Source organism: Apus apus, chromosome 4 (assembly GCF_020740795.1).
Source record: "Apus apus isolate bApuApu2 chromosome 4, bApuApu2.pri.cur, whole genome shotgun sequence".
Taxonomy (NCBI): Eukaryota; Metazoa; Chordata; class Aves; order Apodiformes; family Apodidae; genus Apus; species Apus apus.
The window spans coordinates 15,049,076-15,066,811 of NC_067285.1; the positions used below are offsets into that span (position 1 = coordinate 15,049,076).

General features: G+C 63.5%; 2 protein-coding genes across 4 annotated transcripts; one reads left to right on the plus strand and one right to left on the minus strand.

Moving 5' to 3' along the window:
• The first annotated feature begins 2,120 nt into the window (after window positions 1–2,120).
• Window positions 2,121–4,021, plus strand: NKX2-3 (NK2 homeobox 3). 2 transcript variants are annotated; one of them, XM_051618245.1, is made up of 2 exons: window positions 2,121–2,620; window positions 3,295–4,021. In XM_051618245.1, the coding sequence occupies exons 1-2, from the start codon at window positions 2,278–2,280 to the stop codon at window positions 3,936–3,938; spliced, it is 987 nt and encodes a 328-aa protein (XP_051474205.1). In that variant the 5' UTR covers window positions 2,121–2,277; the 3' UTR covers window positions 3,939–4,021. The 2 variants fall into 2 exon arrangements, with proteins under 2 accessions (XP_051474205.1, XP_051474206.1); XM_051618246.1 differs by having other exon boundaries at window positions 2,278–2,630; window positions 3,299–3,938.
• A 9,123-nt stretch (window positions 4,022–13,144) lies between these two features.
• Window positions 13,145–17,142, minus strand: SLC25A28 (solute carrier family 25 member 28). 2 transcript variants are annotated; one of them, XM_051619068.1, is made up of 3 exons: window positions 16,804–17,142; window positions 16,465–16,693; window positions 13,567–15,647 (listed from the first exon to the last, which is right to left on the minus strand). In XM_051619068.1, the coding sequence occupies exons 1-3, from the start codon at window positions 17,119–17,121 to the stop codon at window positions 15,448–15,450; spliced, it is 747 nt and encodes a 248-aa protein (XP_051475028.1). In that variant the 5' UTR covers window positions 17,122–17,142; the 3' UTR covers window positions 13,567–15,447. The 2 variants fall into 2 exon arrangements, with proteins under 2 accessions (XP_051475029.1, XP_051475028.1); XM_051619069.1 differs by lacking the exons at window positions 16,465–16,693; window positions 16,804–17,142 and having other exon boundaries at window positions 13,145–14,247; window positions 15,591–16,457.
• Between the last annotated feature and the right edge of the window lie 594 nt (window positions 17,143–17,736).

The following is a 17,736-nucleotide window of genomic DNA, read 5'->3' on the forward strand; positions in this document are numbered from 1 at the left end:
GGACGGGAGAGCCATGGCGCCGGGCGAGCCAGACCCCGCCGGCCCGGGCCCTCTGCGCGGCGGCTTCTGCTCCCGCCGACGGCCGGGCAGGTGGACGCCGGGCTTGTGGCCCGGCAGCCCTCGTTGCCAGCGCAACCGAAGGCATCGGCCCCTGCCGCCGCTCACCTCGCCTCCGAGACCGGCCGCCGCGGGGCTCCCGGGGAGCTCGGCGCCGAGGCAGAGCCCCGGCCGCGCTGCCGCCGGGACCCCGTCCCCGCAGCTCCGCGGGTGCGGGCCGGACCAGGCCGGCGGCAGATGTGAGATACCGATAAGGCACTAATTGTTGCTAATTGTTATTGTGGCCGAAGCAGAGAGGCAGCGCCGGGCTTCTCCGCGCACCGGCGGCACGGCGGAGAGCCAGGCCCCGCTCAGGCCTGGTTACAGGCGAGCGCCTTTTCCCGTCCACCGTCCGCACCGGACAGGAGGGCGGCGGCCGGCACCGGGATCCTGTGGAGAGCGAGGAGAGACAGACCCGCCACAATTTATGACGAAGGGTTTTAAGAGGCGCGGTGGGATCGATCCGCGCTGGAGAAATGGGAACCGGCCCCGCCGCGCGAACGGGAACGGTAACAGCCGAGCCGCGGCGAAATGTGCGGGACTCGGGTTCACGTCCCCGCCTGTGCCGCCAGTACATGGGTTACTCTGGGGCATGCGGAGCAGCGTGAGGCAAGGAAACGAGGGCACCGACAGAGCCGGTAATCGGCGGAGGCGGCGGAAAGTGACGACCCGAAGGAAGCGCCCGGGAAGGCCCCGCGAAGCCCCGGTCCCGGGGCACTCACCTGCCCGGCGTGCGCGCCCGGCTCCCCCTGGCCTCGCCTCGGCGTCGATCTGAGCCCTGCGGGGCGGCAGGATTTTAATCACAACGAAATGTCTTGCTCGGGACCCTCCGTCCCGCCTTCGGTGTGCCCGCTCCCCGCGCCGCCGTGGCTCCGAGCCCGCGGAGGGGCCCAGGGACCGAGGGGCGCCGCCGGGGGTCGCGGCACCTCCCTCCGCATCGCAGCGGGGTGCTCGGCCGGTGCACGGCCCAGCCCCGCGGACTCGCGGTGCGGAGGGGGCTCGGCAGGCTCGCTCGGGGTGTCACCCGCCGGCACGGCAGAGTGGCTGCTCCGTGGAGCCGCTCTCCGCCCGTTACCAGCGCGAGAAACGAAACGAAACGAAAGAAAACGAAAGAAAACGAAAGAAAACACCGAATGGATCGGGATAACACTCCTCGCCCCAGCCCCGCGCCGCCGAGGCCCCGGGCTGTCCTCCTGACCCGGCCTGGCCCGGCATGGCTGGGCCTGGCGGTCGCGGGGCTGCGGGGACCGATCCTGCGGCGGCGGCGGAGCGCGCCTTCCCCCGGGAGAGCGCGGGTCGCACCGGCTGCGGGGAGCCTGGGCGGGAGGCAGATTGGCCCGTGGCGGGGGGATCTGCGGGAGGACCGACGGGGGGCACCGGGAGTGCCAGGGGATGCGGAGGGGGTCGGCTCGGCTACGTGTACGTCGCACGGCTACGATCCGCCCGGGACGGTGGGGCCACCGTCGGCTCCGGGAAGAGTGTGGGGCAGCAAAGACGAACCTCCTCTCCGCATCCTGTCCTGGGCGGCGGGAGACACTTGCGGGGCCGCGCGGGCAGCCATGCTGGCAGGACGGGAGGCCGGGTCGGCGGGGCCGCACGTGTTCTCCCCTCCCGGTGTCGGGCCGAGCCGTGTGCGGGCAAGGGCCAGCGGGACTGGCCGGGGCGGGGGTCCCTACCTACCTACACGTGCTTAGCACTGGGAGGGGCGGCAGCGGAGGCCACGGCTCTTTGCGGGTACCCCGACCCCGGTGCACAGTCCCCGCACCCGCCGGGCGGGTGCCAGCCGGCGGGGCGCTCTGCGGGGAAGCAGCCTCCCCGAGCGCAGCCTTAATACATTGCTATTTCTGGCCGGGCGGCCGGAGCCGGGCAGGGGGCCGGCTCTGCCTCCCCCTCCCTCCAATGGCGAGGCCGCCCCCGGCCCCCGGCCCCTCCTCGCCGTGACGTGCCGGCCCGGGGCAGAGGAGGCTCCCGAGCCCTCGGCTGTCCCTGCAGAAGCTGTAACAAAACGCAGACCCCCAGCGCAGGGCTAATGGAGGCAACTTAGACAGGAGAAGGCGCGGCCCCTCGTCTCTCAGCGCTGCCTGCTCGGCTCCCTCCCGCACCGGGCACGGCGCTCCCCGCCAAGCCGCCGCCCGAGCGCTGCCGGGCCCGCGGGACTGCCTGGCCCCTTGCGCTGCCCCGATGATGTTACCAAGCCCTGTGACCTCCACCCCCTTCTCTGTCAAAGACATCCTCAACCTGGAGCAGCAGCAGGACCCGCACTATGGGGCCCAGCTCCCGCACCACCTGGAGCACCACTTCCACCCGGCCGCCTGCCTGCTGGCGGCTGCCGACGGCGCCCGTTTTTCGGACGGCGAGGAGGAAGAGGAGGAGGAGAAGCTGTCCTACCTGAGCCCCATGGCAGCGCCCAGCAGCCAGGCGGACGCCCGGATCTCCGCCGACACCTACGTGCACGCCGTGCTGCGCGGCTCCTGCGAAGCCCCCGGCCCGGGAGAGGAGTTGGACCCCGCGGCCCGCGACCCAAGTGAGTCCCCGCCGCGCTCCCCTGCACCGTCCTGCCGGGACGAGCCCGCGCTGGCTCCCCGCGGCGCGTTCCCAGCTCACTGGGCATCCCCCAGCGAAGCCCCGGTCCCGGCGCTGCAGCCGGTCCCCGCTGCCGCCGCGTTCCCTGGGCACATTGAGCCGGGGCTGGCACGTCGTGGGGTTGCAACCGCGCTCCTCCGCGCCCCCATCATCGCCTTCCAGGGAAGCACCTCCGCAGGGCCACGATCCGGAGCTGCCGGATCAGGCCCGCGCGCCGCAACTTCGGGAGCAGAGAGGGAGGAATGGGGTGGGTTAGGCCCTATCCACGCCTGCTGCGGCGGGGCCCTCCGGGAGCAGGGCGGAGGAGCAGGTGCCCGGTACCGTGTGCGAGGCGGCCCGGGGTTCGACCTCGCGGTGCCACCGCAATAATCCCTCCGCCGTCCTGGAAACGCGCCCGGCAGCGCGGCCGAACCGGCCCTTTGGAAGCATATGCGATGCCGCAGGCGGCCGGTCCCAGCCCACCCTCCCCGCTCGCCCCGCGGTCCCCCGACGGGCGTGCAGCTGTGCGGGATCGGCCGGGCGGTGCGGGACCCTTGCCCGCCGCAGTGGCCCGTTGGAATCACCGAGCGCCCGGCGTTGGCGGGGTGCAGTCGTGACCTGTGCTCTCTTATGCAGAAAGCTGCGTCCTGAAGAAGCCGCTGGATGCGACGGAGAAGGCGGAGGAGGTGGAGAGGCCGAAGCAGCGGAGCCGAAGGAAGCCGCGCGTCCTCTTCTCCCAGGCGCAAGTCTTCGAGCTGGAGCGGCGGTTCAAGCAGCAGCGTTACCTGTCGGCGCCCGAGCGGGAGCACCTGGCCAGCAGCCTCAAGCTCACTTCCACGCAGGTGAAGATCTGGTTCCAGAACCGGCGCTACAAGTGCAAGCGGCAGCGGCAGGACAAGTCGCTGGAGCTGGGCGGCCCCGCAGCCCCGCCGCCGCCGCCGCGCAGGGTGGCCGTGCCCGTGCTGGTCCGCGACGGCAAGCCGTGCCTCGGGGGTTCGCAGGGCTACAGCTCGGCGTACAACGGGCCCTACTCCTACAACGGCTTCCCAGCCTACGGCTACGGCAACGCCGCCTCCTACAACCCCGGCTACGGCTGCACCTACCCGGCGGGCACCGGCGGCGCCTCCATGCAAGCCGCCTGCAGTCCGGCGGCGGCCGCCGGCCCCTTCGTGAACGTGGGCGGCCTGGGGGGCTTCGGCGGCGGCAGCCAGCCGCTGCACCAGGCGGCGGCAGGGCCCTCCTGCAGCCAGGGCGCACTGCAGGGCATCCGGGCCTGGTAGCCCGCACGCACTGAGGGCCGGGAGCAGACCGGCAGGACGGCCCGGCGGCTCCGGGGTTCCGTGATCACCCGCACCGCAGCCCGGCTGCGCAACGCGCGCTCTGGACCGGAGAAGCGGCGGCGGCGGCGGGACGGCGCGGCGGGACCCCGGCGCTCTCGCAGGCCGCGGTGCGGGGAAGACGGCGTGCAGAGCGGAGCGGCAGGACGGGACTGCCCAAGCTCGCAGCGAAGCGTCGCCGCCCCGTGAAGCCGCCGCGACGGCCGGGTGGACCGGGGCCGATCGCCCCGCGCTAGCGGAGCAGCTTTGCTTGTAAAAAGCCGACGGCGGGGCCCGGGGGTGCCGCGGCCCCTCTATCTACTCTGTATCGGTTACTGCCCGCGCCAGCTCGCCGCGTCAGTCAATAAACCAGGTGCAATATCCGCCGCCCGCTACTCCTTCGCCCAGCGGCCGGTGCCCGGCGGGGCTGGTGCCCGGCGGCGGGGCGGTCGCAGCGGTGTGCCCGTGGGGCAGGGCGGCCCGGCCCGCTTGTGAGCGTGCCAAGGGCGCTGAATGGGGCCGCGCAGCTCAGAGCCGGGCCCATTGTGGCCGCCGGGCCGGCGCTGAAAGGAGCCGCCGAAGAAGGTAGCGGGAATAGGCGCTTATTGGATTCGGGAACAAAAGGTGTGGCAGGGAGGCGAGGGACAAAGGGGCCCCGGCGCCGAGATTGACGGGCCGCTTTGCCCCCCACTGAGGCCCAGGCCCGGCGCTTTATGCGCGGGGTCTGCAGAAACGTGCTGGGTTTTGTTCCCCTTTCTGGGAGCGCAGGGGGAGAAGAGGGGGGTCCGCGGGCCGCTGATTAGGGCCGGCCGGGCCGGGCAGCCTGAATGCCGGGGCATTATTGCTACATGTTCAGCCATTTCGCTTGGCTGCAGGGGGAGGGGGTGGCCGAGGCCCCCGAGCCCCGCGGGACCGGCCGCGGGGTCGCACCCCACCCGCCCCGTCCCGCGCCGCTCCGTCTCGCCGCCGCGGAGCTTTCGGGGAGGTCTCGTTCCCTCCGCTGCAGCTATACCTCCGCCGGGCGGGTCCCGCCGAGCGCTGCCTCCGAGACCGGAGCCGGAGCCGGAGCCGCGCCCGGGGAGGGCAGGACACCCGCGGAGCCCCGTCTGGATCGGCCCGGGCGGCAAGGGAGGCCGGAGGCGCGGAAAGCGCTCCCGCACCGTCCCGCACGTCTCTCCGGCCGCGACGCTGGAGTTCCCGAATGTTTATCCAGTGGAGCCTTGTCGGAGCCGCTGGGACAGACGCAGGCCTCGGTATGCCTCCCCCCTCGCCGGGCGATCCCCACCGTGTCCTACCCCTGCCCTCCTTTCGCCTGTCGTGCGACGGTCCCTCCGCCACGAGCAGGGGACCGTGTTTCGCAGCCTGCCACCGCAGAAGCAGCAAGTAACGACCGTTCACGCTGCTGAACCTGGGTTTATGCTGCACATTCCCACCACACGAGCTAAACAAGCACCCTTGGGGCTTGCTGTTTTAACGGAACCAGAGAAATTCTTTCCACTGCAGCACTGCGGGGACAGAACGGACAGCCAGCAGGCTGGGGATCCCAGCCGCTGCTCGGCACGGCACCCCGCTGTCCTGCGAGCCACCCCGAGGCCGGGAGGCTTCGCGGGGCCAGCGCTGGGAGAGGATGCGGCACGCCCAGCCGATTGTTTGCTGGATGGCTGCAAGGTGTCGCGGGAGAGGAAGCCCAGGCCCCGCTCTTGGCTTTAGGAGATGAGTGGTTAAGTCCCTGTGGTCTCGTGGGTAGAAACAGGATAGCCAAGAACAAAGATAGGTAATGCTCTCTAGTTGCAGAAGCAGTCAGGCTGGGGAGATTTGTCTCTGCCATAGGAAAAGAGTTGCACTTTCCTCCATGTTCTGCCAAACTGTTTGTTGTCTGTAAAAATAGGAGACCTGTTTGAGTTCATGCCTCAGTGTGCAAGCCAGAGGAATCATAACCACAACACATGCTTCTGCAAAATCAGGGTATGTGAAGGTAGCTCTCATCTTAGAACATCCCCTTCAAGTACAGTTAGAAATCCACTGCATCCCCAGCAGCACCCAGAGGCTCGAGTCAAGGCCAGAGCCCTGGCGTGGGACACACTGCCCACATCCATAGCCACAGTCTCTGGAGCATGGACAGTTAAGCAGAGTGAAGGGGCACACAGGGACCCCATGGCTGTGTTGCAAGAGGCAATGTTGGGCAGTACCAGCATAATCAAATACCAACAGTACCCAGTATGGCTGTAGGTGTGGGGTCAGTGTTGTGTTCACCCCACTTATGCCTGGGAACAACCATTTGTGCTCCCTGACCCCACTCTCCCCACACTCAGCTGGAGCAGTGTTCATCTGGGGGATGCCAAGGGGCCTGGCTGCAGGCCTGTGTGGCATGGTGGTGGAAGTTTCTAGATGTCCACCATAGTGATCTCTATTCCTGGGACAGATCCCAGCTGTCCCACCAGCTCAGACTCGGGGAAGGGCAGAAGGTTAGTGGGAGGGACCCATCTGCAGACTCTTGCCCAAAGTCCCCAAGCTGATGGGGAAGATGGAGCAGTACAAGGGGCCGGCAGTGCTGGAGGGCTTGGAGCAGGGCGGCGGAAGTGAAGCGCTCTAAAGAGGAGGAACAGCCAGTGGGGGCCGGTGGGAGGGAGATGGTGGAAGACCACAGATTGGATGGGCTGTCCAGGGAGGGGAGACACAATGGAGGGAAGTCGCTGCATGGCCGCGCTGGAGGTAGCGCCTGCCTGTGACGTACCCTGTGCTCTGGGGTGAAGCTGGGTGCTGCAGGTGGGACGCAAGGCAAGAGGCACAGGGTGCTGGTGGAACCCCTTCCAGCATGGTCCTGCTGCGGCAGCGGCACAGCGAGAGGGACACTGGGGAGGGAGGCGTGGAAAGGGCCACGATCAAGGGGCAGAGGGACCATATTGTTTCTTCCCAGTCAAACAGGGGATTTACTGTTGTTTGGGAGTCAGAGAGGGGAGGTGCTGATTGATTTTGGACAGGGATGAGATTCTCTGAAACAACACACTAACTTAAAGCAAAGGAGAGACTGGGGGGGCGGCCAGGCTCTGACTGCCAGGCCTCAGGCCTGCTCTGTGCATGGGCTCCAATTCTGTTTTAAATTCAGGTTTCCTGGCCTAGAAGGAGCCCATGAACAGAATGTGCCTCAGACCAGTAGTTCCCAGGGAGGCTCTATCCAAACCCCAGTGATAGCTGGCGTTCAGAGGCTTCTCTGTCATGCCCAGGATTGCACGGGAGCAGAGCTTCTCCCTCTGCAGCACTGCAGATGTGCTCTGGTTTTCTCTCCTTCCTGATATCTTTTTCCATTCCTCCCCCCACCCCTGCTGTAGTCATCCCTCCCCCTTGTGACCTTCATCCTTCTTGCTTCACCACCCACTTTGCAGCAAGAAGCTCAATGCCTGTTCCCAGTGAAGCCTGCCAGGCTTCCTCTGGGCCTGGGCACAGACCTCACTGAGTCCTGATCTACTTCTCTCAGGCACAGCCACCTCCTGCTGCCTCCTTGTATGATGGAGTGGTGCCTGTCTCTTGCCCCTCTGTGATGGAGCTGGATTGGAGTGGCTGCTCCTGCTTTGCAGCACTTCCCACCGCAGCTGCCCAGCGCTGGGAGCTGTCGAGGCTGCTCTGCAGAGTGGCAGTGCTTGGTGGGCAGCTGGTGCCAGAGATGCCAGAAGCTTCTCCTGGCAAAGGCAATTCACGGTTGTCACATAAGCATTATCCAGTGCCAAGGAAGCTGTGGCCAGCCATGGATCAGGTAACTAAATTGAAATATTGGTACTTGTGTTGTGGAGCATCCAGCAAGGGTTTATTCCACTGCTTGCCTGCCAGCATGGACCTACCTCCCTTCTACTACTGATGGCCACAGACATCCCCAGGCCTCCAGCCTGTCCCGTGCATCACAAGATGACTACACCTGACTAAGCGGGGTGGAGAGATTAGTGTATTTTTAGCTATTCCCTCTCTCCTCCTTGCACTGGTAAGACTGGGCACAGTGCTGCAAGGAGGGATTCAGGTGACCCGTCTGGAGAAGGGGACTGCATCTTCATCCCCTCCAAGAGCAGTGCACTCCTGAAAGCCAGAGCTGGAGTCAGTGCCAGCTGTGTCCTGCTGCCCTCCCCTGCCTGGACAAGAAAATCCACAGTCGCTTTCCCGGGGGCGACCCTCTGCCGCGCCCAGGGCTACTGCAGGCGGGTGCTGCCGGGTGGTCCCCGGTTGCCGGCGGGGTGCTGGCCCGGGACCCCAGGTCCCCTGGGCTTTCAGCTGGGACACTTCTCCCGGGGCCTGTCCCCAAGCGAGATACGCCACCGCCATCTATCGGCAAGCACCCGGGGACAGGAAGCGACAGGGACCCCGCTGTCCCCGCTGTCCCGTGCCGCAGGGACCCTGTCTGGTGTTGGCTCGGTTTGGGGGTGCCCGAGTTCCCCTGCAAGGCTTGGGGGGCTGCAGAGCAAGCGGGCAGGGCTGCCTGCCCCGCTGGATCGCGTCCCCAGCGCTGGGGACGGCAGCGTGACACACTGGGCGTCGGGGAGGCTGGGCTGGTTGTGTTGGCTCTGGGCAGGCTGAGCTCTGCGGGAGCAGGGATCTCCCGACACACGCAGGTGCTTTGCTGCACCAGGCAACGTCGTTGGGGCTTGTACGTGCAGGGAAAGGAAGACACCCACACGTGCCCCTGCTGCAGTGGGAAGAGCTGGGGACAGGGCCAGTGTGTCCTCCCAGCCTCTAGCCACCGTGAAGGTCCCTTAATAGTGAGCAATGTTTTGCTCTCTGTCTATTTTTTAACTGAGCACAAGCCCCCAGCACGTCTTTGTGAGAGATTCAGAAGATTTTTTAGCTCTGATTATCTTCTCCATCCCAAAGCAGTGAAATTCACCCAACGCCATGAGTTCCCCTCAAAACTTCCCATGCCCCGTGTCGGGCTGTTCTCCAGATCCTGGCGCTGCCTGCAGCCTCCAGCTACCGCACTCACCCCTGACAAGTCCTTGCCCAAGGACATTTTTCATGGTTGAGGTGCCCATTACAACTGTGTCTTCACCAGAGGGAGCTGTGTCCCTGCTTGGCCCAATTCTGGCCCAACTCCGTACTCCTTTCCCTTTTTATAGACCTTGGCAGTGCTCCGGCCGACATACTGCCCAGGTCTGACGAGCACTCAAAGCTGCTGCGGACAGAGGAGAAGGCTACTTGGGTTTGCATTTCTTCTGGCACCCATCTAGCCGTGCCAGACTCGGTCTGTGTGCTGCCAGGAGGCTCTTATGTCAGCCCCTGTGCCGTAAGTGCCCTGGGGGATTGATTGCAGGGTTTCTCCGGAGCTAGCGCCACCAGCCGTGCCGTGTCTGCAGGTGTGTGGGGCTGGAGCCTAGGGTTGTACCCCCCCTCCCTATCTCCTGGAACAGCTCTTTCTTCGGCTGCTTTCCCAGGACAGGCACTAGTGTCACAGTACACTTGAGCTGCCCCACTGTCCTCACCCGTGTGTTTCTGTGAGAGTGGCCCCTGCTGCCACTCCTGTGCTGCCTCAGGAGCAGCTCCTCTCCCACCTCTGCTACCTCCCCAGTATGATATGCCAGCTGCCCACACCCCAGCTCTGGCCAGGCAGCAGCTCCTCATGGCCACTTTGCAGCCCCTTGTTGAGGGACTTTGACACGTAACTCTGCCCTAAGTATGGGTGCTACCAATATCTCCCCACCGAACTAGACATGCTGAGAGCAGTTCCAGCCCAGCCCTGGGGGCTGCTTCCTCTGGTGGCTCTTTATAGCCAAGAAAGCAGGTTTTCAACCTGGATTTTACTTTCAGGCTATATTCCCTGCCTCCTGCACTGCTGTGATGCTCAGCTGGAGCCAGGCAGGCTGGGACCAACCCAGCCAGGGGTTGTCTCTCAGCAGTTTTATCCAGGCAGCAACCTGGGTCAGAAAAGGGTTTCCCAGGGCCCACCAGAGGCAATGTCTGCTCTGTGTCCAGGCAGACTTGGCACTTGCATTTACTACCACTGTAAGGCCGTGGGGTCATGAGAACTTGTATGACTTTATTGGGGTCTGACAGAGCTCTGAGGAATCCCAGAGCCAGGGTGAGTTGGGGCTGGAGGGAGGCTGGAAGCCCACCTCTGAACTCCCAGTGGGTTCCAGCTACCTCCTCCCACGGAGCAGGGCTGTCAGACACCCACTTTAGAGGGACTGGGGGGCAGGAAAGCTCAGGGCACTGACAGAGGAGGGGCAGGGATGCAGTTTGGCAGGGCAGTGCCCTTGGCCTCTCTGCCTGCTCCTGAGCTGGGCTGACAAATGCTCCTGGGGGCAGGAATCCAGTGCCCTTTGTGGGGTCCCTGAGGCAAGAGCAGTTCAGGAGCCCACCAGCCCCTGGCTGAAGGTACCAGGCAAGCACACTGGGTCTTTCTTATTCTGGGGGTGATGAATCCCTCCCAGTTTGTCTCATCACAGCTCTACTCTTAGCCTACAGGAGTGCAGGCATCTCCAGTTACCCCAGGAAGGTGGCCAGAGGTTCCTGAACTGCTCCTGGAATGACAAACTCAGGCTGCCTGAAATAGCTTGGGCTCCTGCCATGGCAGATCCACAGCAGCCCCAGATCTATTACCTGGAGCAGGGCAAGGCCAGCAGCACTGTCCAGCTCTGCCTGCTTCAGGGCTGTGGGGCTCACTCCAACCCAGGACTCCCATCTTGGCACCAGCAGCAGGACAGGGCTCAGGAGGCAGTTGAACATGGGAAGGCAAGGCAGCAAATCTCTGTGTGGCCAGTGAAGGAAGGGAAGATAAAGGAAAAGAGGCTGAATAATAATAAAAAAACCTCTGCTGGGCTGAGCGTGGCTTTCTTACTGGAAAGCCAAAAATAGTCTCTTTACTCAGAAGAGGCTGTAGGAGGGATCTCACCCAAAGCACAGCCAAATACCTAGGAGGCCATAGGACAGACCCAGAGCAGTGTGGCTTTGCTGAGGCATTACCAGACCTTCAAAAGGCAGCAGCAACAGTAGAACCAGCCAGTAAACCTGTTACCTCTGGGAATCTCATCATGTCAGTGATGCTAGAGGAACCACATAGACTGGTGAGGGGGCATCTCAATCCCAGCAGAGATGGGGAGCAGCCACATGCCAGCCCTTGGTCTGTGGCAGAAATTCATCGCAGGGGATGGAGATGGCAGAACAGGGGACTTTTCCAGTCTTTCATGGCCAGGCCTAAGAGATGCCTGGAAACCCCCTGGGCAGCTCTGGAGTCCCTGTGGTGCCAGACCCCACACAGGCAACTCTGCAGAGCTGCTGCTGCCTGTGCTGGGCAACACCCAGCTGCTGCTGGGGAAGCTGGCAGTGCTGAAAGGCCATGGCCCTGCCAGGGGCACACAGGCCAGCTGCTCACATGACAGCATCTCTGTACTGTGCTGACCTATCATCTCCTCATTCCCAGGGTTCTCACCCCCTTGCCCCAGCTTTTCGTGGGCAGTTACTCCTGGAAGCATCCTGGAGTCATCTTCAGTCAAGCCTTCACAAGCTGACATTTATAGAGCTTCTTCCAGCAGCTGATGGATTTAATAGCGTGAATCTCCCCCCAGCCTCAGCCTGTGCTTATGCCTTTCCCTCCACAGAGTCTGTCATTGCCCCAATGCATGGTGAGAGCTAAAGCTGAAGCTTGCAGCTCTGCTGCCAACAGCTTTTGGCTTCTGGGCAGGGAAACCTAACCTGGCAGAGCCCAGTTGTACCAGTCTTCTGCCTAATGCCCTGCCTGCCAAGCTAATCCTCTCCTGGTCTCTCCCAGCCATTTTTTTTGCTTCTCAGATTTCTTCCTCTTGGGTGGAGGAGCCAAATCTTTCAGTAGTCAGGCAATTATTTAAAGCCCCAACTCCGGAAATGGTGGGAAAACTGGAGGCTTCTGCCTTCTGTTGGCTTTTGTTTCTTTAAGGAGTTTCTCATCCTCCTGCTTGTGCAGAAAAAGCAGGAACCAGGAGCCTGCAGCCCACAACCAAGAAGCAGAGGATGGACACAAAACCCAGAGAGACCCATTCTGTGGAGCTGTGGCTGCTCTGTGCCCAGGGGCATGCAGACCTGCTGGGCAGCCATTAAAATTTCCTCCAGCAGTCACTTGCCCTCAATCACCCACCCTCGGGAACTGGGAGCAAGATAGGTGCTTAGGGGAAAGGTGAAGCAGTGGCTGGGATGGAGCTTGGGCAGGGGGTTGAGCATCCAGCCCTGCAGGGGTCTCTGCCCTCCAGCCCCTTGGCAGTGCTGGAGCCAAATGCCCACAAGGGCTGCATGTCCCCCCTCCTCACCTAACAGTCCTCTGTGCAGGCCAGGCCAGGCTGGTGGATCCTCTGGAGAAGCCTAGAGCCAACCCAGATGCTTTCCAGCAGTACATACCATGGTTATGAATCCGTTTCCTTCACGGAGTTATTTTGAGCATGGCATTGTGGGATGGATGCAACTCCTGCCGGCACTATGGGAGCGTCCCATGAGATGCCAGGTGTCACCCTGGGGACTCAGCTCAAGGAACCCAGAGATCTGCTCTGGGAAGGTCATTGTGAGGTGATACTTTGGTGCCCAGACAGTTGAGGCTGGCCTGCAGTTCCAGAGTTGTGTGGGACTCTAAAATAAGCTGGTATCAAGACAACTAACAAAATGGTAAAAAAATAAGCAATTCTATTATCATTAGACAAAATATAAGCATTTTGAGCAAATGTGTTGGTAGTTTTAAGATACCCAGCAAGGCACAAACTAGCTTAATTACTCAAAATGAGGAGGCAGAAGCCCTGCTGAGCCCCAAAGATGCACAAAGCCCTTCACCCTCACCCAGCACTGAAATTCCTGTGCTGCCCCAAACACACACAGCCTAGGGCCCTCCTGCCACTACCTCCCTTTCAGCAGTCTGGAGGCATCCTGAGGAGCCCCTGGTCAGACTGGGGTGTGGGACTGCCTGGCTGAGGAGCATAAACCTCAGCTTCTCCATTCAGGTCATAGCTCATGCCAGTGGTAAGTAAAGGGCTGGGCCACAGGCCAGAGGGGATGGGGACCACCCTTCTCCCTGCATTGGCAGGGTGGCTGGGCCAGACAGGCCTCCTCCTCCCATTGCCACCCCCAGACCCCATTTCCCTTCCTCTCTAGCACTCATCAAGAGCTCAGCACTGGGCACAGGCAGAAAGGTGCAGTGCCAGGAGCTGAGCCATGCAGGAGTAAGAAGGGGACATGAGGACAGAGCAGAACTGTTTTTATTGGAGGTGTCAAGAGCAGGAACAATAACAAACCTACAGGCTCCCTTCCTCAAGTGCCATCCTCCCCCTCCACCACTGGGGCAGTCAGCATCACGTGTGCGTGCTACAAGACAACGGCAAGGCTTAAACTTCGCTTTGGCCAAAAGCCAGCCAAATCCCCCAGCATCCTGGGCAGTGCCACCACCCCCTCCCTGGCGACTGCCAGCTCAGCTTGGCCCTGCCAGAGGCAGGACAGGACATTCATTCACCTTCCCCTCAAAGGAATGGTGAGCTTTGCATGAGAGGTTTTGGTTACAGGAAGACAGGAGCACAGCTCCACCAACGTGCCAGGGGACGTGACCTGGGCTGCAGCTCCCACAGGGACATCTCAGAGGACCCTGGGAGAGAGTAAACCATGCAGCCTGAGCAGAGCTACAGCAGCCACAGGCAAAAACTGTCATCGCTAAACCCCGAAGGGCTTCACTGCCTCCTCTCTTTAATACAAACCAAACCAGAAGGGAGAGGGGTCAGAAGACAAACCAGGAGGGGAGGTGAAGCAGGTCTGGAACAGCATTCAGCTCTGGCTCATTTCGCAGCTCGCCGCTCCTCCTGGCGTTTGGTGAGGATGTATTTGAAGAACTCATACACGGACCAGGCAATCGCCGTTGAGGGCATCTGATAAATGACTCTTGCCTGGACCCCTCTGAAGTAGGCGGTCACACCGCCCACTTGGTACACCGTCCTGAAGGCATTGGCCATGCCTGTGATGTGTCCACTGATGTTGGAGCTCAAGGCCAGGGATTCCTGGGTGTTGAGCAGCGTTTTGCAAACGTCCAAAGGTGTAGTGGCAGCGGCAGCGACAGCCCCCGCGCAGGCTCCGGAGACCACGTGGGAGCCTGGGTTGTACTGTCTGTGGGGGTTGAGCTGCTCTTGCAAGAACTCGTAGGTCATGAAGTGAATGGCTTGGAAGGGGATATTCATGGTGAGCTGGGTGGTGTAGCTGCGGTAGAAAGCTCCAGCCCCTTCGTTGCGCCACACAGCCCGCACACAGTCCGTCACACGCTGGTAAGGCGAGTTGTACATCTGCATCCTCTGTTTGACCACTTTGGACAGACGGCGGCAGCCAGCAGCAGTAGCCAGGACCCAGACGTGGAGGGGAAGAGAGGGAAAGTGTAAGCACAAAGTCAGGCTTCCTCCAAGTGCCTGGAGTTTGGTCACACTGGCTTAGGAGCTAATGACAGACAACGTAGACCAACAGTGTCCCCAGGCAGCACTGCAGCCATTTAGATCTGCCGAGGCATTACCATAGCACCAATCCCACAAAGAACATCCCAGTATCCAGGTGCTTGTACTCTGGATCCACCCTTGCTCCCAAGCAACCAACATCTCCCCATCTACCACCACAGAGCTATTGTGCAGTCAGAAGAACATCTCTGCATCTTTTAGTTTCCAGACAGCTCTCGATCTGGACGAGCCTGTCCCTCCCCAGCCACCCCCACTGCAGCCCAAAATAACTACGGCACATTGCAGAGCCCACCAGCAGGAATCATTAGCAGCCGCTGCCGAAACACAGCTGCTCTGGAGCAAGAAACAGACACCAAAACCTCCCCTCAGCACATCCAAGAGCACAGCCTGCCGCTGTCCTGCCTCCATGCATCTCAACGTGACGACAAGGAACTAAAAATTATATAACTACAAACCACTACAGTCGTGATAAGAAGACAAGCTCCAGGGAAGGAATGCCAATGGTCTGGCCAGGCAGCTGCCTGTTCCTCAGGGCCCCAGCCAGGCAGGAGCCCTGCTGGGCCCAGATCAGCTGGGAGTCTGCACTTAAGCAGCCTTCCAGTTTTAAGAGGAAAAAACACATTTATTCCTAGTTATTCCTCCTTCTCCCACCATAGACTTCAATTACAAGCCCCTTCTGCCTGTTACATACCTACCAGGCTCCACAAAAACAGCATCTTTCAAACATTCCACAACATAAGATATCCTTCTGCTGACTTCTCTTAACATGCCTTTCGTAGCCCATTCTTCTAATCTTATTTTTGAACACAGGCCCAGAGCCATACCACATCTTCCCGAGATCTCACCACAGCAATATCCAACTTCTGCACACAGAGTGACTTCAGCAGCATGGAACTCATCTCTCTTGCCTTCTCTCCTGCTCCAGGTAAGTCTCCCCCATCTACAGCCTGGGCCAAAGGACTGTGCCCTCCCAGCTCCTCCTAAGCTGGGGTTTGCTGTGTTCCCCAGAGTTAATCCCTTCTACCTACCCACTCCATAACGGGCAGCCCCCAGACTCCCTAACTGGAGCTGCGGCCACTGTCCCCCAAACGATCCTTGCAGTTGAGCAGCAGTGAGAACACCCTCCATGCCGCAGAGGAGATCCGAGCAGCACGGGCAGCCCCTGATCCTCCCCTCCCCAGCAGGCCAGGACCATCGTTACCTTCGGCAGGGTTCATGGCTGCATCATGGAGCAACGTTGCTACACACCCGGCTGCACCTGCAAAACAAGAACTGCTACATGTGAGGGGGTGGGGGAGGTGAGGGACCCCTGGGCTCCACCACGGCCCTGAGTCCCCCACCAAGGCACAGGGGAAGGCCCCTGAAAGAGGGTGAGATCCGAAAGTGGCCTCCATCTCCCCTCCAAGAGGCGGGCTGGTCCTCAGCAGTTCCCACCCGGAGATAGCTCAGGAAAAAGAGGGAGAGGATTGCGACAGGCTCTCCAGTCCTGTGGGCTGACCAGACTCACTCAGGCCAAGCCCTCGGGGGACAGGCCGATGCCACCAGCCAGCAGGAGCCCTATGACTGGCGAGCATCTGTACACTCCACAGAGGAAGAGAATCCGGACGGCCACGCACTGGCTGAGAGCAAGACCTGCCGTGCTCTCCCCTCAGCCCCGTGGTGGCTCCTTGGGTCGAGTAATGGGCACCATGGCAAGAAGGGCTCCTACACACACAGCGCTCCTGGGGCAAGCAGCACCACTGGCCGCAGGGCTGCGGCCGGTCTCAGCTCCTCTGCAGGCAGCTCCCACACACTGGCATCCTTCTGAGCCAAGGCCGCTGACCTGCTCACAGCCAGTACCCGGGAGCAGCTCCAGCCAGCGCACGATTGGTGCTTCCTCCGCCCAGCACCGGGGCTGGAGAGAGCACGGGGCTTTGGGACATCCTTGGCACCCCGACCCCGCAGCTGCCATCACCCTGTGGCCAAGCAGGACAGGACCAAACCTCCCGGTGGCCACGCCTGGCCTCTCCCCCCCGCTGCCCACCCCGGCGCGGCGGGGGGCGGCCCCGGTCCCCCCGGGGCTTGGGGAGCAGTACCGTTGGCCACATGGCTATTGCCCCCCGCGTGGATAACGTCGCTCAGCGTCTTTTTTAACTTTTCGTAGCAGGCGAAGTAGAGGGCGTGGGCGGGGCCGGCGCCGGTGGCGGTGATGTTCAGGCCCCGCATGGGCCGCCAGACGCCCTCGGTGCGGACGATGCGCCACAGGGCCTCCAGCACGTTCCGGTAGCGGGCGGCGGGCTCCGGCCGCAGGCTCTGCATCCGCGTCTGCAAGACAAGGCCCGGGCGGGCGGCCCGTCACCCCCGCGGGACGGGGCACCCCCCCGCCGGGTCCCGGTTCGCCGCCCCCCTCCCGTCCCTGCCGCCGGGGCTGGCACCTTGACGCAGTCGATGGGGTACATCACGCAGTGCTCCATGACGCCCGCCACGGCGCCCGCCAGCATGTGCGTGGAGACGGCGGCGCCCTGCGGCAGCGCCTCGTAGTCGGGGGCGGGCGGGGACCGCGGCTCGGGGCCTCCCGGGCCGGCCCCGGCAGCGGCCCCGGCAGCGGGACCCGGCTCCACCTCCGCGCCCGCCCGCCGCGCCCGGCCCGCGCCGCCGCCGCCGCCCATCAGCAGCAGCAGGACACGGCCCGACTCCGCGCTGCCCCGCGCGCCGGGGCCCGCGCCCGCCCCCGCGCCCGCCCCCAGCTCCATGGCGCCGCCGCCGCCGCCCCGGCCCCGCGCCGCGCCGCGCCGCCCCTCCCGCCCGCCCCCATTGGCCGCCGCCGCCCCGCGCCCGCCTCCGCCGCGCGCCCACTGGCTCGGCCCGGCGCCCGCCGCCCCCGCGCGGGCCCCCATTGGCCGCCGCCGCCGAGACCCGCGCGCCGCCACTGGCCGGCTGCGCCGCCCGGCGCTGCCCGTTGGCCGCCGGGACTCCGCGCCCCGCCCCCCCGCGCAGCCCATTGGCTGCCTCAACTTTGCGCCCCGCCCCGCCGCGCCGTTCATTGGGCGGCGAGCACCGCGACCTTCGGCCCTCCCCCCGCTCCCCCATTGGCTGCTGCGCCCGCCGCTCCGGCTCCCGGCGCGTGCCGTGTATATGCGCGCCGCGGATTGGCTGCGCCCAAAGCAGGAAGGCCGCCCTGGGGCGCGCGCGGCAGTGACGTCTCCCGGGGAAGGTCGGACAAGGAGCAAGGACGCGGCCCCGCGCGCCTCCCGGCCGCCAGGGGGCGCCGCCGCGCCCCGCCCCGATTGGTCAGCAGGCGGCGGGAGGCGGGGCCGGGCGGCGGGGGGCGGGGCCGGGCGGCGGGGGCTCCCATTGGCCGCGGCGGG